This window comes from Anomaloglossus baeobatrachus, chromosome 8 (assembly GCF_048569485.1).
Source record: "Anomaloglossus baeobatrachus isolate aAnoBae1 chromosome 8, aAnoBae1.hap1, whole genome shotgun sequence".
In the NCBI taxonomy this organism is placed as follows: domain Eukaryota; kingdom Metazoa; phylum Chordata; class Amphibia; order Anura; family Aromobatidae; genus Anomaloglossus; species Anomaloglossus baeobatrachus.
Genome location: NC_134360.1, coordinates 78,988,643 through 79,015,799, shown reverse-complemented (window position 1 = coordinate 79,015,799; position 27,157 = coordinate 78,988,643). Strand labels below are relative to the sequence as shown.

General features: G+C 50.3%; 1 protein-coding gene across 2 annotated transcripts in view; it reads left to right on the top strand.

Annotated features, from left to right (window-relative positions):
* TMEM184B (transmembrane protein 184B) overlaps positions 1-27,157 on the top strand; it is a 96,480-nt gene that overhangs the window by 1,754 nt on the left and 67,569 nt on the right. For both annotated transcript variants that reach the window (XM_075321827.1, XM_075321826.1), the window contains exon 2: positions 3,465-3,617. In XM_075321827.1, coding sequence (XP_075177942.1) covers positions 3,567-3,617 — 51 coding nt within the window. In that variant the 5' untranslated portion in view covers positions 3,465-3,566. The remainder of the gene's footprint in view (positions 1-3,464; positions 3,618-27,157) is intronic.

The following is a 27,157-nucleotide window of genomic DNA, read 5'->3' as shown; positions in this document are numbered from 1 at the left end:
CCCACTGGTGACATGCTACACGGGGGCCAGGTGTGAGGAGCCCCACTGGTGACATGCTACACTGGGGCCAGGTGTGAGGAGCCCCACTGGTGACATGCTACACTGGGGCCAGGTGTGAGGAGCCCCCACTGGTGACATGCTACACGGGGGCCAGGTGTGAGGAGCCCCACTGGTGACATGCTACACGGGGGCCAGGTGTGAGGAGCCCCCACTGGTGACATGCTACACGGGGGCCAGGTGTGAGGAGCCCCCACTGGTGACATGCTACACGGGGGCCAGGTGTGAGGAGCCCCACTGGTGACATGCTACACGGGGGCCAGGTGTGAGGAGCCCCACTGGTGACATGCTACACGGGGGCCAGGTGTGAGGAGCCCCCACTGGTGACATGCTACACTGGGGCCAGGTGTGAGGAGCCCCCACTGGTGACATGCTACACGGGGGCCAGGTGTGAGGAGCCCCACTGGTGACATGCTACACGGGGGCCAGGTGTGAGGAGCCCCACTGGTGACATGCTACACGGGGGCCAGGTGTGAGGAGCCCCACTGGTGACATGCTACACTGGGGCCAGGTGTGAGGAATCCCCACTGGTGACATGCTACACGGGGGCCAGGTGTGAGGAGCCCCCACTGGTGACATGCTACACTGGGGCCAGGTGTGAGGAATCCCCACTGGTGACATGCTACACTGGGGCCAGGTGTGAGGAGCCCCCACTGGTGACATGCTACACGGGGGCCAGGTGTGAGGAGCCCCCACTGGTGACATGCTACACGGGGGCCAGGTGTGAGGAGCCCCACTGGTGACATGCTACACGGGGGCCAGGTGTGAGGAGCCCCACTGGTGACATGCTACACGGGGGCCAGGTGTGAGGAGCCCCCACTGGTGACATGCTACACTGAGGCCAGGTGTGAGGAATCCCCACTGGTGACATGCTACACAAGGACCAGGTGTGAGGAGCCCCCACTGGTGACATGCTACACGGGGGCCAGGTGTGAGGAGCCCCACTGGTGACATGCTACACGGGGGCCAGGTGTGAGGAGCCCCACTGGTGACATGCTACACTGGGGCCAGGTGTGAGGAATCCCCACTGGTGACATGCTACACGGGAGCCAGGTGTGAGGAGCCCCCACTGGTGACATGCTACACTGGGGCCAGGTGTGAGGAATCCCCACTGGTGACATGCTACACGGGGGCCAGGTGTGAGGAGCCCCCACTGGTGACATGCTACACGGGGGCCAGGTGTGAGGAGCCCCACTGGTGACATGCTACACGGGGGCCAGGTGTGAGGAGCCCCACTGGTGACATGCTACACGGGGGCCAGGTGTGAGGAGTCCCCACTGGTGACATGCTACACGGGGGCCAGGTGTGAGGAGTCCCCACTGGTGACATGCTACACGGGGGCCAGGTGTGAGGAGTCCCCACTGGTGACATGCTACACGGGGGCCAGGTGTGAGGAGATCCACCAGTGACATGCTACACGGGGGCCAGGTGTGATGAGCCCCCACTGGTGACATGCTACACGGGGGCCAGGTGTGAGTAGTTCCCACTGGTGACATGCTACACGGGGGCCAGGTGTGAGGAGCCCCCACTGGTGACATGCTACACGGGGGCCAGGTGTGAGGAGCCCCCACTGGTGACATGCTACACGGGGGCCAGGTGTGAGGAGTTCCCACTGGTGACATGCTACACGGGGGCCAGGTGGGAGGAGTTCCCACTGGTGACATGCTACACGGGGGCCAGGTGTGAGGAGTCCCCACTGGTGACATGCTACAGGGGGGAATCATACATGGGGTCCTCCCTATCCTTCCACTCATGCTGTTACTGCGCATACACCAGAGTAATATGTCCCCTTTCCTGCTCTGTAACCCAGCATCCACCTCTGTTCAGTAGGCATTCATGTCGTCACTCTACCAGCACTACAGGTGCTGGATCCTTACATCCCATCATGCACTGTGCCTGTCATTGTCCAGGCTTGATGTTAGAGCTGTACACCGTGTCTCTTTGCTCCCGCTCTCCTGACTACCAAAGACCCTTTCTCCTAGCCTGTGATTGCCTCAGTCTGTTACTGGAGACTGACTCCACCTGGGGCAGAGGAGGGCACGTTAGGAGGGAGACCCCCAGTGGCTGCCTCTTTGGAGGGATTCTGGGGGAAAGTCTTCACAATGTTAATGTGATTAGCAGGTTGTGTGTGTTATCTGTGCAGATCGTGTTGTCTGGAGCACAGGGACCGTTCTGACTGTGCGCACGCGCGGCCTCCTGACTGTGCGCACGCGCGGCCTCCTGACTGTGCGCACGCGCGGCCTCCTGACTGTGCGCACGCGCGGCCTCCTGACTGTGCGCGCGCGCGCGCCCTCCCTCCTGACTGCAGGGAGCAGCTCCTCGTGGGTAAAATAAACCCAAATCTCTCTGTAAAGCAAAAACCCCTCTGCAGACAGCGCCGGATCCTGGGAAGTGGATGTCGGTCACTAGGCAGGAGGCGCTGGCACATGTATGAAATCTCTGCCAGGGGTGCATTGGGCACCCTCACGGGCACCTGAGATTACAGGACATTTAATGATGAATTAAGCACTTAAAGCAGCAGACGTGCAGTAGTTTTAGGGCTGCGTCCCTACAGGGGTACGAGCTTAGTTATACTGTCAGTTTGGGCCGATACAATCCACGGGCCCAAACATGGATCAGATCCTGGCGCTCGATTGCAGCCAGTTATGTTGTTCTATGAAAGTGTTTGAAGATCTGGCCGGGGGCTATAGAGAGAGCTGACTAGTCGAGCGCCGCCCCAGCCGGCTTCTCCCCGCTTCAGGTGATTGACAGGTCCTCCCCATGTGTCCATAGCTGCAGCGGTACAGGACCGCTCCCATTGCTGGTCCCTGGATCTGGAAAACTGTTTTCTCTGAAAACTCCAGTGTCACAGACTAAAGAACCCCGGCTACAAAGGGGCGGCCAGACTCCAATTCAGACCGCTACAGTGCGAGTCTGACAGGTCCCCTTTAAGGAAAAGCAATAATTGTACCCCCCCCCCACCCATCCCTCTTACCACCTATGACATGACCTCAGAGCTTGGCCCATTCTTTAAATCCACATTCATAGCTTTGTAGGTAATTTTCTAAACTGGAAAAAAACTGTCTTCTGCAGATTTTTTTCTTTATTTTAGAAGGTTAGGATGGTTCTTTTCTTGAGTTACCTGGATGCCTGTGATTGGCTGCAGTGGTCAAGGCACTGAATGGGACGTCATCCAAGATAGTCTTGTTCCAGCTGCAGCCAATCACCGACCTCATCGGTCTGATGTATGTGCCATCATAGCTTGTGGTCCCGGCAGAGATCACCAGAGGGGACGAGATACTCCTCATTTTGATATTTTATAACCCTCTCTGCCCAGTTTTTGGGGGATTACAGAAGACAAGCTGGATTTTTTTTTGCACATCTCTAATTGTTTTTGTGTTTTTCTTTTATATTCTTTCTTCTCTTAGGGATCCAGATCCGCTTTCTGAAGTGAGGGGCTCCCTTTGGCCCCCAGTGATGGGGTCCTGATGTACTTAAGTGGCAGAATCTGCTCTCGGCAGGGATAACTAATGCTTTTCTTGCTTGCTTTGTGGGAACTAACTGAGCGACCAGAACTACAGGTAAGTCCCTACAGGGTCACTCACTTCCCAGATTACATAGTGGTTTTTTTCCACTCGATTCCCCATTGGTCGCGATTTATATCACCCGATCATCAGTTTGGTTATTGACGTGGCACCACATCTGCTTTGTCTATATCGATTATTACCAGAACATCAGGTCCAGCGCTGCCACCAATCGGAATTCACAAAACCTCCCAGATTCCCTATGAACTGGAACCATCGATGGTGTTACGTGTCCTTATGGAACAGTTACTCCCTTTTCTCACAGATTTGGACAAATACTTTGAGAAATGTTATTGTGTATATACTCCACGTCATTAGTGTCCCACACGGGGAATTGTAAATGACACATGTGCAGCCGGTAAGGAGCTGACCTTGTGGGCTACAAAGGGACAGCCGGCTCCAAGGACGCTCTGTGATCAGAGGTTGTCGCTTCCACCCACCTCACACCACGGTGATAATTTCAAATGAGAAGATTATTCATCCCGGTCATAGCCCTGTGGAGTGTGAGTCTATTCAGTACAAATGATCAGTACCCTTGCCCCCTTCCATACTTTTCCACTCCGACAACTAGAATTTGTTCTCTGTATAAAGGGGCATTTACACAGCAAGATTATTGTGAATAAGCAGAACACTCGTTCATGGGGTGAAATGATCTTTTCTCCATCATTCTCGGCGGTGCATTGTCCTGTGTAACAGAACTTGTGCTGCCGAGAAACATGATCACCTGTGCGCACCGAGCGATTTGCATAGATGGCTCAGGGTACATTGTTTCCTTTGGTCTGCCCAGTGACAATCAGTGGCCATAGGATGCCGCTGGTCAGGTCGTGTTGACTGACCATTAAGTTTGGCATACACATTAGATGGCTGATCATTCATCTAACACCCGGTTCCCCCATACACGGGAGTGCTTGTTTGCTCATCTCCAGTAGACAATTCAATCCTCAGTCCAAAATTAGACGTGCCAATCAAAATTTCCACCTGTCCAGGGCTGTGGGCTGAATGTGGAGGCTTAGCTGTAAAATCACGGGGAGCTGTAGGGAAAAAAATGATCTAGAAGAGTGAGACCACTTGTTATTTGGAGCCTCTCTGCCCACCTGTTCAGTAGATGCCATGGAGAACATCTTCAGTTGGTTTAAGACTACCCTTTTCTTCTATAGCAAAGGATAAGAAGCAGAAATCTTTAAAAGAAATCTGTCACCAGGTTTTTGCAACGTAATCTTAGAGCAGCATGATACAGAGACCCTGATTCCAGCGATGTGTCACTTACTAGGCTGCTTAGTGTCGTTTTGAAAAAATGACTATTTAATCAGCAGGAGATTATCATTAGAGGACTACTTGGCGTGCTGCCAGATAGTCCAGCATATTCATGAACTCTGTATAACTGCTAGATCTGCAGCAGAGAAAACCTTGATTTTATCAAAATGACAACAAACAGCTCAGTATGTGACACATCGCTGGAATCAGGGTCTCTGTCTCTACATTATGCTGCTCTCAGAAAACCTGGTGATAGATTCCCTTTAAGGGGTATTCCAAGATGAAGCATTTTTCACCCACTCACTGGATAGTTAGATCAGCATGGGCGGCACAGTGGCTCAGTGGTTAGCACTGCAGTCTTGCAGCGCTAGGGTCCTGGGTTCAAATCCCACCAAGGACACCATCTGCATGGAGTTTGTATGTTCTCCCCGTGTTTGTGTGGGTTTCCTCCGGGGTCTCAGGTTTCCTCCCACACTCCAAAGACATACAGATAGGCACTCTAGATTGTGAGCCCCAATGGGGACAGTGTTGCCAATGTATGTAAAGCGCTGTGGAATTAATAGCGCAATATAAATGAATACAATTATTAATTATTATTATTATCAGCAGGGGTCTGACACCTTAGTGCTACCCGTAGGTGCCTGATGGTTGTGCATGCCTATACTACTGGTACTGCCAAAAAACCAAAGCAGTGTCCTACTGCAGAAACAGAAGGCTGATGAAGTATTACATAAGCTCACATTGTAACATTTTGAGATTCACATTTATTTATTATACAAATTGTATCCAGCACTTGTCTATATTGATATGTTGAAAATGGTGATAGAAAAGTGAACCTAGTGTAAAATGCTTCTTTTTATTGGTATGAAGTATATGTATAGAATCATAAGAAAGATAACTGAGCTTAATATTTTCTATACAAGAAAATGGGTAACTTTGCAGGTTTTTGGTAATGGTGAGTTTTGTGTAATTTATTCTTGGTAAGCTGATTGCATTGTGTGCGGTGGAGCGCGGTGCATGTGTCTGGCTGCGGCTCACCTGTCGGCTAATTGTCTTGCTGTAGCTTTTATTACCTGACAGTCTCGGAGGTAATATGGAACAGGTCTGTATAAGTTACACCGCGTCTGTGTAAACACTGCGCACTCGGCTGTGACCGGGCTAGGAAGAGGCCGCCTGTGGTTAATCCTCTGTGTGGTCTGCTTTCATCCCTGCACTTTGTGTGCATAGCGGTTTTTCTTTTATTTTTTTTTTTTATGGCAAGCATTAAAAGAAAAGGCAAAGGTATTTTGTTTTTTTTCAGACATGAAGTTTAAGAAAATCCTCCAGATTACTGAAATGGGTCACATCTGATACATCGCGAGACACATGTTGGATCAGCGGGTGTCGTGTACCTGTACTAATGTGACACCTACACGATAGCTGCCTACTCCACATCGACTGGATCTATCAGTCATGTTTTAATCCTCAAAGCTATCCAGAAGAGCCCTATGTGCCTGGAGCGGAGGTCGATCGTGTGCACTGCAGCTCCATTCATTCTTATGGGAGCACCGGACATTGCCAATTGGTCTTCAGCACTCCTATAAGAATGAATGGAGCAGCAATGCACACGATTGACCTCCACTCCATTCATTCTTATGGGAGCGCCGAAGACCAATCGAGTGCTGCACTCAGCAATCTCCACCACTCCCATAAGACTGAATAGAGCAGCAGTGCACATGATCGACCTCCACTCCAGTCACACAGGTCTTCTTTTCAAAACCCCAATTCTTGGAATCGGCGGGGTCCCAGTGGTTGGACCCCCGTGAATGTGTGGGTATGACCTATTCAATAACTTTTAAACTAAGAATACCTCTTTAGTGTTAGTCCCCAAATCATCCTTTTTATCCCTAAATACGCTAATAACTGGGTTTGTATGGGGCAATGCAAGACCAAAGCTAAAGCTACTACCCTCCATAGGTCTATACCACTGGGTGGGACACCATTGCCAGATTTCTTTTATTATTATTTAGCGGGCCAGTTAAAGGCGATATCCTCCTGGATGCCTGGCTCTGTCTTGCCTAATTCCGAGAGCCATTTGGCTCATGCGGTGGGGATATATTGTCTGCTTGGTTTTCTTGAATTGTGGGTTGGGGGGATCGAGAGGTTGTTACCCCTTCACAGGCTGGCGCGGCAGGTGTGGAGGCAGGCGAAAAAGGTCCTGCATTTCTCTGATGTTATAGCTGAAATGCCCCTATGGCAAAATGCGTATTTCCCCATGTTATCGGATCACCCGTCTTCCACATTCTGCAGTGCGCATGGTGTTTTCTATCTTGGTGAGATCTATGTATTGTTATCCTTTGACCAGATCCAATCCAAGCTCAGTGTTGCTAGATGTCACTTTTTTAGGTACTTGCAGCTTAGAACGGCGATCCTGCACCACATGAGGGGACTCCTCGGACCCTTCTAATATCCTCTTTTCCCTTCATAGGGATTCTTCGGTCTCCGGGCACGAAAGGGTTGATCTCATCTTTGTATACATACCTACTGTCTGTGGGGAATGAGTCCCCAACCTTTAACAGGATGACAGGAAGGAAGTCTTGGAATCACCCACTACGCTTTCCCGGTCAATTAACAACAAAATGATCGCCATCTATATACTCCAGGCATAGCTTACTTCAGAAAGATTGTTTAAGATGCGACATGAGAGTTGTCAGAGTGTCCGCGGTGTTATGGGGAGGACCCATTCTTCGTCCATATGATCTGCCCGGTAATCGCTGCCTTTTGGCATGAGGTGGTATCACTCCTGTCCTCCCTACACCTCTTGACCCACTTCTCTGTCTCTTTGGAGTCCTGGACGAGGAGAACCTGGTCTCATCACCATAAAATCTTCCTCCGGGAGTCCCTATTTATGGATAGGAAACTCATTGCCCTGCGATGGATGGGCAGTTCCCCCCCCTGACGGTGCGTGCATGGGTGGAGCTAGTAAATGCAATGCTCCCCTATAAACGGACAGTGTATCAAAATTGAGGCTGCCCTGAGAAATATAATACGGTGTGGGAGATGAGGAGTTCCTCTCCTCTGACACTATCCGCCTAAGTGTAAAAACTGTCTGAATTGCCCGTTCACTCTTAGTCGGGCTTTGCATGTTGTGACATCGCAAGCCGATGCTGCGATGTCGCACGCGATAGTCCCCGCCCCCGTCGCAGGTACGATATCTTGTGATAGCTGGCGTAGTGAAAATTATCGCTACGCCAGCTTCACATGCACTCACCTGCCCTGCGACCGTCACTCTGGCCGGCGACCCGCCTCCTTCCTAAGGGGGCGGGTCGTGCGGTGTCATAGCGACGTCACACAGCAGGCGGCCAATAGCGGCGGCGGGGCGGAGATGAGCAGGATGTAAACATCCCGCCCACTTCCTTCCTTCTGTAGAGCCGCCGGCGGCAGGTAAGCTGATGTTCCTCGCTCCTGCGGCGTTACACACAGTGATGTGTGCAGCCACAGGAGCAAGGAACTACATCGTACCTGTCGCTGCAGCATAATTGTGAAAAAGTCTGAGCCTGCAACGATGATATGATAACGACGCTTTTGCGCTCGTTAATCGTATCATCTAGGATTTACACACTACGATGTCGAAAGTGACGCCGGAAGTGCGTCACTTTCGATTTGACCCCACCGACATCGCATGTGCAATGTTGCAACGTGCAAAGCCGCCCTTATATTGTAGTAAATATATTACGATCACTGTGATACTTTTGTTATGTTTCTTCTTTTGTTCTCTGTGTCTTGTTAAGGTGCACATGCACCCCAGGTATCTGGAATATGCTCTCTGCGGCGCCGGCCCTCTCCTCCGCGGCGCCGGCCCTCTCCTCCGCGGCGCCGGCCCTCTCCTCCGCGGCGCCGGCCCTCTCCTCCGCGGCGCCGGCCCTCTCCTCCGCGGCGCCGGCCCTCTCCTCCGCGGCGCCGGCCCTCTCCTCCACAGCTGTGGTCTGATCCCATGACACTCTGCTCCTGCTGTTCTGCAAACATGTGCCGAGTGTTATACATGCACTCGCAGTAATCCCCGTGTGGCCTCACCCTTACAGTTTCACATGTAAGCATTGTGCATGTCTTTATTTCTACCTGGTTGATCTGTTACTTAATAAACAAAATTAAAAAAAAAAATAAAAAAAAAAAAGAATTCGGTACCTCTTTAGGTGGACTGTGGGTATACGCTTGTAGTTATCCATTTCCAATCTCTTTAACAAGGTTGATTCTATTGTCTTCTACAAATGTGTAACTTTGGCCCTGTTCACACTAAAGGTCCAGTCACACTAAGCAACTTACCAGCGATCCCAACAACGATAGGGATCGCTGGTAAGTTGCTAGGAGGTTGCTGGTGAGATGTCACACTGCGACGCTCCAGCGATCCCACCAGCAACCTGACCTGGCAGGGATCGCTGGAGCGTCGCTACACGAGTTGCTGGTGAGCTCACCAGCAACCAGTGACCAGCCCCCAGCGCCGCGTGGAAGATGCTGCGCTTGGTAACTAAGGTAAATATCGGGTAACCAACCCGATATTTACCTTGGTTACCACCTGCACGGAGCTACACGTGCAGAGAGCAGGGAGCAGCGCACACTGAGCGCTAGCTCCCTGCTCTCCTAGTTACAGCACACATCGGGTTAATTACCCGATGTGTTCTGCAGCTAAATGTGCACAGAGCAGGGAGCAGCGCACAATGCTTAGCGCTGGCTCCCTGCTCATCTAGCTACAGCACACATCGGGTTAATTAACCCGATGTGTGCTGCAGCTACATGTGCACAGAGCAGGAGCCGGCACTGACAGTGAGAGCGGCGGAGGCTGGTAACAAAGGTAAATATCGGGTAACCAAGGACAGGGCTTCTTGGTTACCCGATGTTTACATTGGTTACCAGCCTCCGCAGAAGCCGGCTCCTGCTCCCTGCACATTTAGTTGTTGCTGTCTCGCTGTCACACACAGCGATCTGTGCTTCACAGCGAGACAGCAACAACTAAAAAATGGCCCAGGACATTCAGCAACAACCAACGACCTCACAGCAGGGGCCAGGTTGTTGCTGGATGTCACACACAGCAACATCGCTAGCAACGTCACAAAAGTTGTTCGTTAGCAGCGATGTTGCTAGCGATGTTGCTTAGTGTGACGGAGCCTTAAGGTTTTGCCTCCTGTTATTGGGGTGTTAGCAGTAATGTAAGGTACGGGATATTATCTTGGTGCTAGGCAGTAGCAAGGCTTATGTATCCTGCTTATTATGTGGCTGTGTGCCCTCTTGGCAATGTATTTTATACTGCAGTTTAGTAGATACAGTACTTTGCTTGTCTTCATCTAGTCTCACCTTAGATGGGGAGGTTTGGATGTGTTGTGCCAATCGGTGGATGACGGGTGACTTGAAAGCCTGGCCTAATATGTCAGAAAAATAGCCCAGGGCTTTGTACAAGTGTTTGCACCATTGAAATTGTTCCAGAAAATTATTGTAATTATATGTTTTGTTTATACTCATTTATTTCCTTTGTGTGTATTGGTGCAACACATAAAAAACTTGCATATAAGTTCACCCAAAACCCAAAAATAGGCCAGACAAAATTGTTGTCACCATCAACTTTAATATATGGTTGCACACCCTTTTGGAATAAATAACTGCAATTGAAGACTTCTTCCACCGCTCAACTGGAATCTCTGACTCTTCTTTATGAACTGCTCCAGGTCTCATATTTGAAGGCGTCTTCTCTCAATAGCATTTGTAAGATCTCTGCTCAGCTGTTCAATGGGATTTAGATCTGAACTCATTGTTCTGCTGGAATACCCATAACATTGGACCCAAACCCAGCTTTCTGATATAATGGACACTATATTGTTACCCAAAATCCTTTGTTAATCTTCAGGTTTCATGATGTCTTGCACACAGTCAAAGCACCCAGTGACAGAGCAGTAAAACAGCCTCAAAACATTTTTGAACCTCCACCATATGTGACTGTAGGTAGTGTGTTCCTTCCTTTCTTTGTAGCTCTCATTCAGTTGTCCGTAAACAGTAGAATGATATACTTTACTAAACAACTCTATCTTGGTCTCCTCTGTCCACAACACACTTTCCCAGAAGGATTTTGGGTTACCCACTTCCGTTTTGGCAAGCTGCAGTCTAGCTTTTTTTTAATGTCTGTGTCAGCAGCGGGGTCATCCTGGATCTCCTGCATAGCATTTAATTTAATTCAAATGTGGACGGATACTTTGTACTGATACTGAGGCACCCTGAGCCTGCAGGACAGCTTGAATTTCTTTGGAACTTGATTGGGGCTGGATATCCACCATTAGGACTATCCTGAGTTGCAACCTTTCATCATTTCTCTGTCGTCCACATCCAAGAAGATTAGCTACAGTGCCATGGGTTGTTAATTTTTTATGTTGTGCACTGTGGACAAAGGAACATCAAGATCTCTGGACATGGACTTGTACCTTTTGAGATTGTTGATATTTTTCAACAATTTTGGTTCTCATTTCCTCAGACAGTTGTCCTCTTTCTGTTCTCCATGTGTCGTGTGGCACACAAGGCAACAACTGAGTGAACATCTCTCCTTTTTAACTGGTTTCAGATGTGATTTTCATATTTTAAGGGTGCCAACGCTTTTGCCCATGACACTAAATATGGCACGCTTCCTGAATGAGTCTGATTTACAATGAGGTGGTGCTAGAAAAATGGTGTAGTTGTACTGGTAAAAATGTCTCCCTGCATGTACTGGTAGCGGCTTCAGTATCACATCGGTAACAGGAAGGTCACGTCCATGTGGTTCACAGCTGTCGTTCTCAGGGACACATAATCCCGCTTTACAGTCAATGGGAGAAGACTGAGCTGTGTTTGTAGAGGACTTTTCATGGTGGTTTTCTACATTGTAAGCATCGGATGTGTAAACTCTAGTCATGGACACGGCACATTTCTTCGAGACGACTGTGATTTTGTGCTTGTGGTAGATTGACGATTGACTGATATCATTGCTTCCAGGTTACAACAAATGGAACAGAAGGCTTTATATTTGTTAGGGGGAGTTAAATATTAATTCCAGGATCAGTGGCACCGTGAGGGGTTGTCCAGACTTGGGCTAAACATCTGCAGACCGCTGAATCGTGAGAGTAGACAGTGCGCATGCGGTCATGATTTCCCAGCATTTTTGGTGCTGGTCATCTGTCACGTATCCACATTTATGTAGTCGCACGCCAACCAAACTAATCTGACTTCTCCCAATTCTCTCCTATGGAGAGGTGCTCATCAAGTCTAGTCTGTATGTGTCCAGAAGCATGCAGATCACATCCAGGTGGTCACCTGACAGCCTGCTCGCTTCCGGGAATCTTGACAGTGTGCATGCTGTCATGATTTCCCAGTGCCAGTTATCAGTCACATAGCCACATTTATGGAGTCACATGCCAACCAAACTAACCTGACTTATCCCAGTTGTCTTTTATGGAGAGGTGCCGATCAAGTCTAGTCTGCCCATGTCTAGAAGTATATAAATCGCCTCCCAGTGCTAGTTGTCAGTCACGTAACCACATTTATATGGTCACTGCCAACCAAACTAATTTGACTTCTCTCAATTCTCTTCTATAGAGAGATACTGATCAAGTCTAGTCTGCACATGTCCAGAAGAATACAGATCGCATCCAGGTGGTCACTTGACAGCCTGCTCGCTCTGGGGAATCTTGATAGTGTGCTCTGCACCTTCCATCATGACTTTGTGCAGCTTGAACCTCCCCCTCTATCTTTTAAAGGGTAGTCCAGGGTATATTTTATGAGAAGTCAATAAGGGGTAATAAAAGGGTGCGGGTGTTCAGCCTCTCAGACCTTCAATTTTAGGAAGAAAATGAGGCCGGTAGTCCTTGTCATCAGCTAGAGAGCCGATGGTGCGGCCTATCTCCATTGTGATTAATGGCAGTGATGGAAAGGTATGTGTTCATGCTAGGAGTATGACATCTCGTGAGCATACGTAATGAGCAGACTGATACTTTCCTGCAGGAAGGTTTCCAGTTAAGCCACATTTTTGTTCACATTGCATTGCATATTAGACGTGAGTACGGTATTAATGCAATTCTTCTGCTCACAGCCGTCTGATTCCGGCATCGCTGCTCTACAGGATGAGTCACAAAACCTTTCCTGCTGCTGATCTACATGAACAGGGATGACGTTTTGTACCTAATGAGACTGATGAGCTGCTTACTGTGAGTGCATGTGATGCTGCAGTGCGTTGGTGGAGGAGGATATTGGGGCTGTGGCTGCAGGGACTGCACTGCTTGTCTATATCCATCTGTACTGATCCCTCATCGCTGGATATGTATGCTGCCAGTGACTGAATCGCAGCAGAAAATGAATTGCTGTGGGCGCTTTACATCCTTTCTTGGTGACACCCTTCTATGTGGTTTGGAGTCCCTTTTTTTTTTTCTTTCTAAAAGGAATCTGTCACTAGGTGATGTAGGGGCAGAGACCCTGATTCCAGTGATGTCACGTACTGGGCTGCTGGATGTGATTTTTACAAAATCCCATTTTTTTTCTGCATAGCTACCAGTTTTCTGAATGTTGAGCTCTGTATAACCCCGCCCACACTATTGATTGGCAGCTTTCTGTGTACACTGTGCATAGGCAGAAAACTGCCAATTAGTGGTGTGGGATGGGTCATACAAAGCTGATCAATATAGAGGACTACATGGCAGCAGGTTTACTAGTTCTCAAAGTGATCATGTCTTGCTGATAACAGTAATTTTATCAAAACTGCAGCTTAGTAACAAATCAGTGGTATCGAGGTCTCGTCTGTACATTATACTGCTCTCAGATTGGCTTTAAACAATCTTTAGAAGAAAACGTGTATGTGAGGCAAACCCTGGGATATGAAGATGAATTATGATTTCCAGTCATAATCGCTCTCATCACTCCATGGCAGTGCCCCCTCCCTTCTTGTTCTCAGATGTCCAGCATCTGTGAAGGTGTCACATCCTAGCAACACATCCCATGGCCATCTCCTGTGATATGGAGATTAGGTGATGTGGGAACAATGGACACAGGATGACTCCCTGCCGTGACCCTGTAGTAGGGGCTGCTATCTAGTTAGCAAGCTTGGAAGTATCCAGACAGGACGACTCCAGTAAAAAATGGTTCATATCTCGCAAGCCATATTTCCGATAAATATGGCAACCATAAAAATGGTGTCTCCGCATGCGGACGATGCTGGCACACCCTTTTTATGGGAGCAGGACCTGGGGAAATACCCCAAACGTGATATCAGCCAATGTGGAACTAGTAGACAAGTCATGAGTCCTCTCATTCTGTAGCTAAATTCATAACTGTCACAATGAGAGCATTGATGTCCGCCTACGACGCTCCCAGGCAAAGTTATGGCCCATATTCCATGTTGTGGATTTTGTCCATAACTCCAGCCAGGGGTGGAGCAGTGCTCCCTCTGAGGTCACTAAGGTAGGAGGGGACCTGGATTTGCCCAGGTTGATAACCCTACTTCGGCCATTTTCCAGTGTTCTTTTGCTCGGGGGCCTGGTTGGGAAAGACCTGTGAGGGAGTTCCTGGAAACCTGGTCTATGGCGCCCCCCTGTGGCCAGACGCACAAGGTAACTGCTGGAACTGTGTATGCCTGTTTGTAACCCATGCTTTGATTGTAACTGTACTCTGACATATGTATATTCTGTAGATCTCCTATTGTATATATTGTAGTTTCTAGTGTGCTTTAGGCTGATTAAATTATATAATTAATCTTGGGCTGTTCTGTTATCTCGATCTTGAATCCCACGTCTGTGTGTTCGGCTAATAGTTACCGTGAAGCGGTTGGTGGCAGCGAGTTGTGCCAAGGATTATTGTGGGGAGGCCAGTGAGATTCGGGGAGGTTTTATATATTCCGCCCGCGGAGGTCGGGGGAATATATACCCTACTCTCACCGGGGACCCTTCAATAATCGGCATAAGTAGTATAGCGGCCTCCTTGCTTATTGTCGGGCAATTCCATAATTGGCCTGACTATAAGAGGGGCGCTAGAGAGCGCGTCACGTGCTCTGTCTGTCGGTTGGGAGGTATAAAGGAGGGGTGACCCCCACTTGTTACCCCCCGATTGTGACGTACTGGTAGCCAGCGCGGGGGATTTCTGAGTGACCCCCCCGGTGGTTCGTGACATATTGGTGGCAAGCGGTGGGATCGAGATAATAGTGTGTGTGAGTGTGAGACCCATACTCCCAGACACTAAAGACTGCCAGCAGCAGCTGTGGCTGCTGGGGTCTTCAGACTAGCTCAACACTAGAGTGTCAGAGTGCAGATACTGTAAGGTGTGTGGGCGCATCAGGTGTCAGTTCTGTGTCAGTGACCAAAAGTCTGCAAGAATGGCTGATGGCACCAGGAGCAGAGCTATGCAACTGGCCAATGCTAAGGCAGGAGCCGAAGAGAGGGAGGACGGTGCTGTGGACAGCAATGAGGAGGTTGCCCACGAGTCCTCCAGGAGCTCGACGCCAGAAAACCGTTCTGCAGAGGACAGCGCACAACCTGGCAATTATGGACAAGATGAGGAGCAGCTCACCCAAGGGTCCTCAACGAGCCAGATGCCAGCCCTCCGCTCTGCAATGGACAGTGAATCACCAGGCTCTGCAGCGTGCCGCAGATCACCACTTGCCAATCCCTCCGGCCTGAGAGGTGCAGAGGCCCTCCTTCAAGCTGCCTTGGCCAGGCTTATGGCTGGAGACCGGGATACCTACGAGATACTCATGGCCGAGCGTGAGCGACAAGCAGCGCGTGAGGCTGCGGAGCGGCAAGCAGCGCGTGACGCTGAGGCTGCGGAGCGGCAGGCAGCGCGTGAAGAGCGACAGCAACAGGCAGAGCGTGACCACCAGCTGCAGCTAGCTCAGCTCCGACCCTCATCAGCCACACGTGACCTTCAAGACACCAAACTTCCAAAGGTCCGTGTTGAGGACTTTCCCGTGCTGGAGAAGGGTGGAGACTTGGACTCTTTCCTGACTGCTTTTGAACGGACTTGCTTGCAGCACCATCTGGACAAGGATCAGTGGGCCAAATACCTGACCCCCCGTCTAAGGGGTAAGGCCCTGGATATCCTTGGGGACTTGCCTGCTGAGGCAGATCAGGGCTACGACACCATCAAGCGGGCCCTGATCCAACAGTACAACCTCACTCCAGAGTCCTACCGCAAGAAGTTCCGGACCCTGCAAAAGGGACCAAAGGACTCCTGGGCTGACCACCGGCGGGCACTTGCCCGAGCTGCCGACCACTGGACCCAAGGCCTGCAGCTTTCCACCGGACCGGAGATCCTGGACTTGTTCATCACGGAGCAACTCTTGTGGAACTGCCCTGAGGATCTCCGCCAGTTCATCCGAGACCAGAAGCCAAAGGGGTCCACGGCTACAGCTGCCCTGGCCGATGACTACACCAACAATCGGGCTCCTGAGGCCAGGAGAGCAGCCACCAGCAGCACCTGGAGAGGGGGTAAGATGAACTCTGCGACTGCCCCACCTGCCCCTAGACTGCAGGGGGTGTCCCCCTCAACTCCCCTCTCCAGGCCCGTGGCAGAACCAAGACGGTGCCACCAGTGCAACCTACCTGGACACTTCAAGGCCATGTGCCCTCAGCGTCCCAAGGCCCCGGCTCCGTCCCCGTCCCAAGGGCCGCCCAAGGTGTATTGTGTGGGTGGGGGTGGTGGTAGGTCCCTGGACAGCTTCCAACCTGTCACCGTCGGCCGGTCTGTGACCATAGGATTGCGAGACAGCGCCTCGGAGGTGACTCTGGTGCGGCCTGGGATGGTGTCCCCCCAAGACTTGATCCCTGGAAAAACCCTCGCTGTCTCCGGGATTGGAGGCATTGACCCGGCGCTGCCTGTTGCTGACATTTATGTGGACTGGGGCGCAGGGCGAGGGGTGAGGGAGGTGGGGGTAACTGATCGGATCCCTGCAAACGTGCTACTTGGGACAGATTTGGGGCAGATAACCTCCCAGTTTGGGCCCCCCCCAAGGGCTGAACCTTCAGCCCGTACTGACATGACTCCTAACAATGTTAATGTGTTATCTATGAATGATGTAAGGGAGGAGGGAGTGAACTCTGATATTTCTGCTTGCATAGACACCATAGACACACACTCAGCTGCAGCTGTGACAGGGGAGGGGGTCAGAGAAAGGTGTGACAATGCCTCTACAAGTAACCAGCCAGTGAGCTGGGATCTGTTGCCCTCTGCAGGGATAAGCAGAGAGCAGGGTGCTGCAGGGGGAGGACCAGTGTGTGGGGTGGGGGCTACCACAGCAAATGTGGGGTCCCCAGAGATTTCACAGCGGGGTTCTGTTGCTGCAGGAGGGGAACAGGCAGGTGAGATTGGGGCCGGTCCAGGAGCGGAAGTGCTCCCAGGTAAGATCTCGGTGCATGGTTCCCCCACAACCGGGGTGTCAGGAAGCCAGGTAGGTCTGCCTGAACCGGCGACTTGGTCAGGAACGGAGGAGGAGCAGGCACGACCCACGGTCGCAGCGGCTGTGGCCGCTGTCACCCGCAGTGGGAGTGCTGGAAGCCAAGGGGCCTCCCGGAGGTCCGATAGCTCTTCCCCTTCTGACCAAGTGGCAGCCGAGTCAGGCGGAGGCCAGGACACAGGTCCCGGGGTACTGACTGAAGATGTGACAGTCTCGTCGATTCTGGCCACATCTAGTCAGGGGTTTCAGGCAGCGTTAGAAGCTGACGACAGCCTGAAAGCTCTTAAGGAGCAGGCGGCACAGCCTCCCTCGGACTCTGACCCGGAGCGAGTGGTCTGGGACCAAGGACGGCTGTACCGGGCCACGGTCCAGCAGGGTTCACCGGAGGCGTGGCCCAGGGACCGACAGTTGGTGGTACCCTATCCGTTCCGGACGGAGTTGTTGCGGATCGCACATGAGATTCCGATGGCCGGACACCTAGGGATCGCTAAGACCAAGGCCAGGTTAAACCAGCATTTCTACTGGCCAAAAATGGGGGCCGATGTGGCTGCCTACTGCCGTTCGTGTGAAACCTGTCAGAGAGTGGGGAAGGCGGGGCCACACCCCAAAGCCCCACTAGTATCTCTGCCAATCATCGATGAGCCTTTCAGGAGGGTGGCTGTGGATCTGGTCGGCCCGCTGGCCATCCCCAGCAGCTCCGGGAAACGCTTCATACTGACGGTAGTGGACTATGCCACCCGGTACCCAGAAGCAGTGGCCTTGTCGTCCATTCGGGCTGACAAGGTGGCCACCGCATTGCTGGAGATTTTCTCCCGAGTGGGTTTTCCCCAGGAAATGCTCACTGACCGGGGGACCCAATTCATGTCCCAGCTGATGGAGGCCCTCTGTAAGCAAGTCCAGGTGCGACATCTGGTGGCCAGCCCGTACCATCCACAGACTAATGGCCTGTGCGAGCGGTTTAATGGCACCTTAAAGCAGATGCTTAAGATGTTGGTCGACTCCCATGGGCGTGACTGGGAGCGGTATCTCCCACACCTGTTATTTGCTTACCGGGAGGTTCCACAGGCCTCAACAGGATTCTCACCGTTTGAGCTCCTGTACGGGCGACGTGTGCGGGGCCCCCTGGCTCTGGTGAAAGAGGCTTGGGAAGGGGATTTGGCCACCCCTGGAGTGTCGGTTATCGAGTATGTCATGCGCTTCCGGGACAAAATGCAGGCCTTGACGCAACTGGTACACGACAATATGGCTCAAGCCCAGGCCGATCAGAAGCGTTGGTACGACCAGAACGCTTGTGAGAGGACCTACCAAGTGGGTCAAAAGGTGTGGGTACTGGTCCCCGTACCACAGGACAAGCTTCAGGCAGCCTGGGAAGGCCCATACCTCGTGTACCAGCAGCTCAACCCTGTGACGTACCTGGTCACCCTGGACCCTGCCCGTGGAAGGCGGAAGCCCTTCCATGTGAACATGATGAAGGCACATCATGAGCGGGAGGCATGTGCGCTCCCCGTGTGCAACCTGCCCGAGGAGGGAGAAGCGGAAACCCTCTTGGATATGCTAGCCCAGGTTAGGGCAGGCGGATCCATTGAGGATGTGGAGGTTGGCCACCAGCTCTTGGAGGACCAACGGTCCCAGCTGTGGGCCACCCTACACCCCTTCCGGGGGTTGTTTACCAACCAGCCCGGAAGGACTAACTTGGCTGTCCATCACGTGGACACTGGGGATCATCCCCCGATCCGGCGTTCAGCATATCGGGTCTCCCTGGAGGTGCAGCAACACATGCGCCAGGAGATTGACGAGATGCTGAAGCTGGGGGTGATCCAGGCATCCAACAGCGCTTGGGCCTCGCCTGTAGTCCTCGTCCCTAAGAAGGACCGAACCACTCGGTTCTGCGTGGACTACAGGGGGCTCAATGCTGTCACAGTCGCCGATGCGTACCCAATGCCACGCATCGATGACCTGCTCGATCAGTTGGCCGGGGCTCAGTACCTGACCATCATGGATCTAAGCCGGGGATATTGGCAGATCCCCCTGACTCGCAAGGCCAGGGAACGCTCTGCCTTTATTACCCCATTTGGACTGTACGAGTCCACGGTGATGCCATTCGGGATGAGGAATGCCCCTGCCACTTTCCAGCGGATGGTCAACACCCTGCTCAAGGGACTTGAAGGGTACGCGGCCGCGTACCTGGATGACATTGCCGTCTTCAGTCCCACCTGGGAAGATCACCTAGAGCATCTAGCACAGGTGCTCAGGCGGATCCACCAGGCAGGTTTGACCATCAAGCCGGGAAAGTGTCAGCTGGCCATGAGCGAGGTCCAGTACCTCGGTCACCGGGTAGGCGGGAGAACACTGAAGCCCGAGCCTGAGAAAGTGGAAGCCATCGCATCCTGGCCCACCCCCAGGACCAAGAAGCAGGTGATGTCCTTCTTGGGGACCGCTGGGTACTATAGGAGGTTTGTTCCATGCTATAGTAGCCTGGCAAAGCCCTTGACGGACCTCACCAAGAAGAAGCTGCCCTCTGCAGTCGATTGGACAGTGGACTGCGAGACAGCCTTCCGGGCCCTAAAGGACGCCCTGTCCAGCCCGCCCGTGCTACAGGCAGCCGACTTCACGCGGCCGTTTGTAGTACAGACCGACGCCAGTGACTTCGGCCTCGGTGCGGTACTCAGCCAGGTGGACTCTGCGAGCCAAGAGCACCCAGTCTTGTACCTGAGCAGGAAGCTGTTACCGAGGGAAGTAGCCTATTCCACAATGGAGAAGGAATGCCTAGCCATAGTGTGGGCTCTGCAGCGTCTGCAACCCTATCTATACGGGCGCCACTTCATCGTGGAGACGGACCACAATCCCCTCAGCTGGTTACACACTGTCTCCGGGACGAATGGCAGGTTGTTGCGATGGAGCCTGGCGCTCCAGCAATACAACTTCACCATTCGACACAAAAGGGGCCGGGACCACGGTAACGCAGACGGGCTGTCCCGACAAGGAGAGGTCGCGGACGGGCGCACGGGGGAACACCGGAGTGTGCTGCCCCCTAGCGCCCTCAAAAGGGGGGAGGTGTGAGGCAAACCCTGGGATATGAAGATGAATTATGATTTCCAGTCATAATCGCTCTCATCACTCCATGGCAGTGCCCCCTCCCTTCTTGTTCTCAGATGTCCAGCATCTGTGAAGGTGTCACATCCTAGCAACACATCCCATGGCCATCTCCTGTGATATGGAGATTAGGTGATGTGGGAACAATGGACACAGGATGACTCCCTGCCGTGACCCTGTAGTAGGGGCTGCTATCTAGTTAGCAAGCTTGGAAGTATCCAGACAGGACGACTCCAGTAAAAAATGGTTCATATCTCGCAAGCCATATTTCCGATAAATATGGCAACCATAAAAATGGTGTCTCCGCATGCGGACGATGCTGGCACACCCTTTTTATGGGAGCAGGACCTGGGGAAATACCCCAAACGTGATATCAGCCAATGTGGAACTAGTAGACAAGTCATGAGTCCTCTCATTCTGTAGCTAAATTCATAACTGTCACAATGAGAGCATTGATGTCCGCCTACGACGCTCCCAGGCAAAGTTATGGCCCATATTCCATGTTGTGGATTTTGTCCATAACTCCAGCCAGGGGTGAAGCAGTGCTCCCTCTGAGGTCACTAAGGTAGGAGGGGACCTGGATTTGCCCAGGTTGATAACCCTACTTCGGCCATTTTCCAGTGTTCTTTTGCTCGGGGGCCTGGTTGGGAAAGACCTGTGAGGGAGTTCCTGGAAACCTGGTCTATGGCGCCCCCCTGTGGCCAGACGCACAAGGTAACTGCTGGAACTGTGTATGCCTGTTTGTAACCCATGCTTTGATTGTAACTGTACTCTGACATATGTATATTCTGTAGATCTCCTATTGTATATATTGTAGTTTCTAGTGTGCTTTAGGCTGATTAAATTATATAATTAATCTTGGGCTGTTCTGTTATCTCGATCTTGAATCCCACGTCTGTGTGTTCGGCTAATAGTTACCGTGAAGCGGTTGGTGGCAGCGAGTTGTGCCAAGGATTATTGTGGGGAGGCCAGTGAGATTCGGGGAGGTTTTATATATTCCGCCCGCGGAGGTCGGGGGAATATATACCCTACTCTCACCGGGGACCCTTCAATAATCGGCATAAGTAGTATAGCGGCCTCCTTGCTTATTGTCGGGCAATTCCATAATTGGCCTGACTATAAGAGGGGCGCTAGAGAGCGCGTCACGTGCTCTGTCTGTCGGTCGGGAGGTATAAAGGAGGGGTGACCCCCACTTGTTACCCCCCGATTGTGACGTACTGGTAGCCAGCGCGGGGGATTTCTGAGTGACCCCCCCGGTGGTTCGTGACAGTGTAAAATCGCAATAAAAATAAATGTCTCCAATGAACACATCATGTGCCTTGTCCCAGATCTTTTAGACTTTTCCTGATCTTTCAGTAAGAGTTTACGGCAGTTTTCTTATCGGAGGCAGGATTACAATGACAGGTAAAATCTCTATACACAGCTGATCACACAAGATCTACCGATCATAATAGTCCATGTCACATCTTACCCTGCCCCTGTCACGGTGTGTCACACATGACAGACAGTCCTGTAGTGTCCGGCTGTAGAAGGTCGCATCGTTTGGCTACACAAGCTGCTCTCTGACTTTCTCTTTTTCCTGCTTGCGGTTAATCCTTTTCTCTTTAGGACCCTGCGGATTTCCTCACCCCTTCAGCTGTTAATCATCAGCACTTACCTTTTGTGTCTTTAAATACTCTAATCCCTCCTACCCTGTGCTGGTGATAAGTTTAACATCCCTTTGCAAGTCTTCAGTGCAAGCAGTCGGCTTGTATTCATCTGGAAAAAGTTTGTTGTTGTTGCGGTTCCTCTCCTTGAGTCATCAGGGGAGAAGTTATTTGTTTACACTCCCTGTGTGTGATTCCTGTGTGTTTTTTAGAGCTTAGTGGGGTTGACTAAGCGCTCATCCTATCCATTCCCTACTTAGGGTCTATTACAGCATCAGTCATGGTCAGGTATCCTGCTCAGTGCATAGGTTCCGAACCTATCTAGGGTGGTGGGGGACCCCAGGGACCAGCAGTAGGTTTGGTCAGGGGTCACCATCTCCTCCCCCTTCCCTAGACACAGGGTTTCCTTTCCCTTTCACCGTTCGTTTGGTACTTCCCCATACTTGGTGTGACAGCTCCTCTCTGGCACAATCACCTTGACACACGCTCATTATATGCTTCAATACAATAGTCGGAGTCTGTTCATTGTGGCTAATGTTCATGTGATGTTTCCTGCAACAACATAAAGTCTGAAATAAGCCCAATGCGAAAATTGCAAGATTTTATTTATTTTTAATATAGATTGTTATACGGGGGGAAAAAACATTGCTAAAAAATTCATTTAATGCAAAAACCTGGTTTTAAACAATAGGTAATTTTTGATTACACATTACCGAAGTGTGAAAAATCTTTTCCATTAAAATGACAGACACCCTGCAGGAGAAATAATAGGATAATAGCGGTTTTTTTTTTATCTATTTAAAAAAATCTCTAATCCCACAAAGTTTATTCCATGTTAAATACATCACTTGTCTTCTAGGGTTTTTTTTCGTCGTCCTCTCCAAACCTTGCGTGTTAGTCCAGGTCTTGGAGTGAATGCATGGATGCTAATGAGCACTTGTAACCGCACTTCTTGTGAAGAAAGCCTGGGGCTAGATGCTTGTTAGGACTATATGCTTGAGCTTTCCTTGGCTGATCTGGGAGGGGAAGATTAAAAGAATTGTGCAGTGTCTCTTACTTCCGCCATATCTGACATCTGGTGTGAAGACGGTACTGTACGCCGGCCGAAGCCCCGCAGGTATTGTGCACGTGGCCTATTACATGGAGCAGGACACGCCATCATCTTCTTTCATTAATTAATAGTACACATGAAAGTAAGCAACTTTGTTATATATCTTATCAGACAAATTTTTATTCTTTCTCCACCAAGACTGATCATTCACTATCAATTTCAATGATAAAGTCTATTATCAGTGACACAGAAATCCACATTACTGAGATAGAGGATGATGGTTAGTGCTTTTAGGCTATGTGCACACTGAGCGTTTTTTGGGTGCGTTTTTCGGCTCAAAACTGCATGACTTTCCTTTCCCAGCAACGTGTGAATTTTCACTTTTGCTGTCCGCACACAGCTTTTATTTTTTTTATTTTTTAGCTGTGTTTTTGAGCTAAAAAAAAAATGGACATGTCAATTCTTTCCTGCGTTTTACTGCGTTTTTCAGCCATGCAATGCATTTGAAAAATGCAGCAAAACACTGATCAAAAACGCAGCAAAACGCAGTAAAAAAACAGTGATCAAAAACGCAGCAAGACGCAGCCAAAAAACAGTGATCAAAAACACAGCAAAACGCAGCCAATAAACACAGTGATCAAAAACGCAGCCAATAAACACAGTGATCAAAAACTGTTTTGCTGTGGGTGCGTTTTTTTGCGGCCAAAAACGCAGCATTTTTGACAAGTACAAAAATGTCATAGTGCGCACATAGCCTAAGGCTATGTGCCCACAGGACTCTGTATCTGCGGATTTTTCATGCATCAAAATCCGCAGCTTTCCCCCGGAATCCGCACCTTTTCATAGGTGCGGATTTGACGCGGATTTTGATGCGGATTTCGCGATTTGTTTTTTTTTTTTTTTTTTTAAATGCAATTGAAAAGGCAAAATCCGCAACAAAATCCGCAACAATAATTGACATGCTGCAGATTTTTCCGCACGATTTCTGCTGCGGAAAAATCCGCAACATGGGCACAGCATTTCCCAAATGCCATAGAAATGGCTGGGGAGTAGCTGTGCTGCAGATTTCTGGAAAATCTGCGGCTTTTCCGCGAGAAATCCGCGGCAAAATCCGTGCATTTTCCGCAGCGTGGGCACATAGCCTTACAGTTCTTTGGAGAAGGGAAGAGGAGCTAGAGACCCAGAAATTCTGCTGCAAGTTTTTATGAAATCAGTTTTCCATAGAACATGATGAGCACCATTTGTTACATCCTATCTTAGTAATGTGAAAGTCTGCAATCACTGAAAACACATTAGTGATCCTAAGAATACAGCCAGACCATGCAGGCCAAGTGACATTTGGGCCAAAGCCCCATACACTGCCCCATGGGCCGTGTATGTGCAGTTACGGCCACATGCATCTAGCTGCCCCTTGTTCACTAAGGGTGGGTTACACCTTCCGACTTGCGGCGTTAACCAGTGATCAGTTACTTTTGTTGCTTGACAGCAAACATTTGATTGCCAGTGTAGTCTGTTTCCAATGCACACAGTAATAAATCGTTCATGGGGCAGAGGCTGCCATTGTTCTCGGCAGCACGTTCTGTTTACACAGGACAATGTGCTGCCGAGAACAATGATTTCTGAGGCAGCTTAACCATTTCACCCATCAAACCAGCGTTTTGCTCATTCATCGGGTGATCGGCAGCCTGTTTACACTGCAAGATTATCAGGAAACGAGAGATCCTAGGAACGATCCTTTGCGAGATTTGTGCAGTGTGAATTCAGCTCAATTAAAGCAGAGGCCAATCTGGGGGATTGTTTGGTGAAACATTGGCTATAAAATGGACATAATGACCTGGAGCCTCCCTCATGTTTGCAGGTAAGCTGAAGTTTAAAGGGTCTGGAATGCAGAATATTTCCACTCCTTACATTCCACACGTATTTCCTGAAGCTTTCTCAGAAAGTCTTTCTTGGTCTCGCAGGCCGGGCTCTGTGCAGCCGACACATGCAGACACGGTACGCTGGTGTGTACAGGCTCTACAATAAATGCTGATCGGACGTTTGTTTTTTTTTCAAGAATATACCTTTACTGCGCTGGACTCGCTGAGTGCCGATTTCTTATTTTGATATTGCTTTGAGGAGCCAACTCCTGCTTAAAGAATTTGGGCACGTCTTTAACATTTGATGGCTAATTTTTAGGATAGGTCATCAACATCTGATCAGCCGGGGTCCGACACCCGGCACTCCCACCTATCAGCTGTTCCGTGACGCCAGCAGCAGGCGGTTAGAAATGCTCCGTTCCAGAGCTGCCCCATCAACTGACAGCGGCCAGGTTCTGCACATTGCCTCCTATTCAGATCAATAAGAGGCAGATGTGTGCACCCGGCCGTGGCCTCTGTCAGACGATGGGGCAGCTCTGAAACTGAGCATTTCCGTCCGCCGGCTCAGATAACAGCAGATCTCCGTGGGTGCCGGGTGTCGGACCCCGGCCGATCAGACACTGATGACCTATCCTAAGGATAGCCCATCAGTGTTAAAGTAGTGGCCAACCTCCTTAAGCACCATAACCTAGTAGTGCTATGAACCTCCCTAAAAACCGATCCATTCATCTGAATGAGCTTGTTGTGGATTTTTGCAGACTATATGCTGTGCTTGGGAGTACTTTTTTCTTTCTGTTTTTTTTTTTTTCTTTTTTCCATTTAAGAAAACTTTGCAAACACAATGTGTGGACTCCATAGTTTGTTAGAGGCAAAATTAATGGGCTGTTTTTTTAAAGTGACTAAGTAATTTTTTTGTTATGTAATCTGAGGGCAGCATAATGAAGGGGCCGAGAGCCTGATTCTAGTGATATGTCACTTTATAGGCTGTGTGCTGTTTCAATAAAATCAGTGTTTTATCAGCAGAAGATTATCACTGCAGGTCTAGCTGCCTGGTACCTACTAGTCAACAGCTCTGTATAAGGCCTGTTTCACACATCAGTAAAAAAGAGACCATCTTTACTGATGTGTAAAAAAAAAAATGCCTATGTCCCTCTGTGTGCCATGATTCACGGCACACAGTGGTTGTCTATGTGCAATCCGTTATCCGTGATTGCACATGGATGTATGGTCACCTGTCCTGTTCCTGCTGTCCGTGGTGCTGAACTCCTCGACTCTGCAGCATCCGCCCACCACTCTCTGCAGCTACTTCTGGGTTGGCTCTGACTGCATTCATGAATATGCATGAGCTGGCCAGGAAGCTGCAGAGAGCACAGGCTGCACACAGAGTCGCTGGAAAGGTGAGTTGAAAATGTTTTTTTATTTTATATGTACGTGTTTTTCTGGTACGTGTTTCACGGATCACACCATAGTGTGGTCCGTGGGACATCAGTGATGCCAGAAAAAAACGGACATGTCTCCGTGCGGCAATCACTGACACGCGTGTACGCCACACAGAGACACGGTCAGTGAAAAATCACTGATGTGTGCGCAGACCCATTGATTATAATGGGTCTGCGTATGTCAGTGATTCTGGTACGTATAAAAAAAAAGCACAAACGTACCAGAATCACGGACGTCTGAAACAGGCCTAACCCTGCCTCCACCACTGGTTAAAGAGAAAAAAGCTGTGGAAATAAAAGCGCAGATAGGGTATTACCCCAATATATGCGGGGTGAGGAGAGGGGAGTAATAATACTCACCAGATGCAGTTGTGACAGTCACAACTACTTTACTCGTGTGTATAACTTTGATCAAGGCTGCAGCCACCCAAACGGCAGATAACAGAGAGGGGTAGAGAGGGGTGATTAATGCCGCGCCAAATGATCACTGTTCAAATGTCAGATTAACGTGTCTTTATTGTTGGCATAGGTCTACGCGTTTCAGGAGCTCAGCTCCCTTCCTCAGGACCGTAAAGCACCAAAGAAACTTTGGTGCTTGACGGTCCTGAGGATGGGAGCTGAGCTCCTGAAACGCGTAGACCTATGCCAACAATAAAGACACGTTAATCTGACATTTGAACAGTGATCATTTGGCGCGGCATTAATCACCCCTCTCTACCCCTCTCTGCTATCCACCACTGATTGGCAGACAGTTGCCAATCAGTGGTGTGT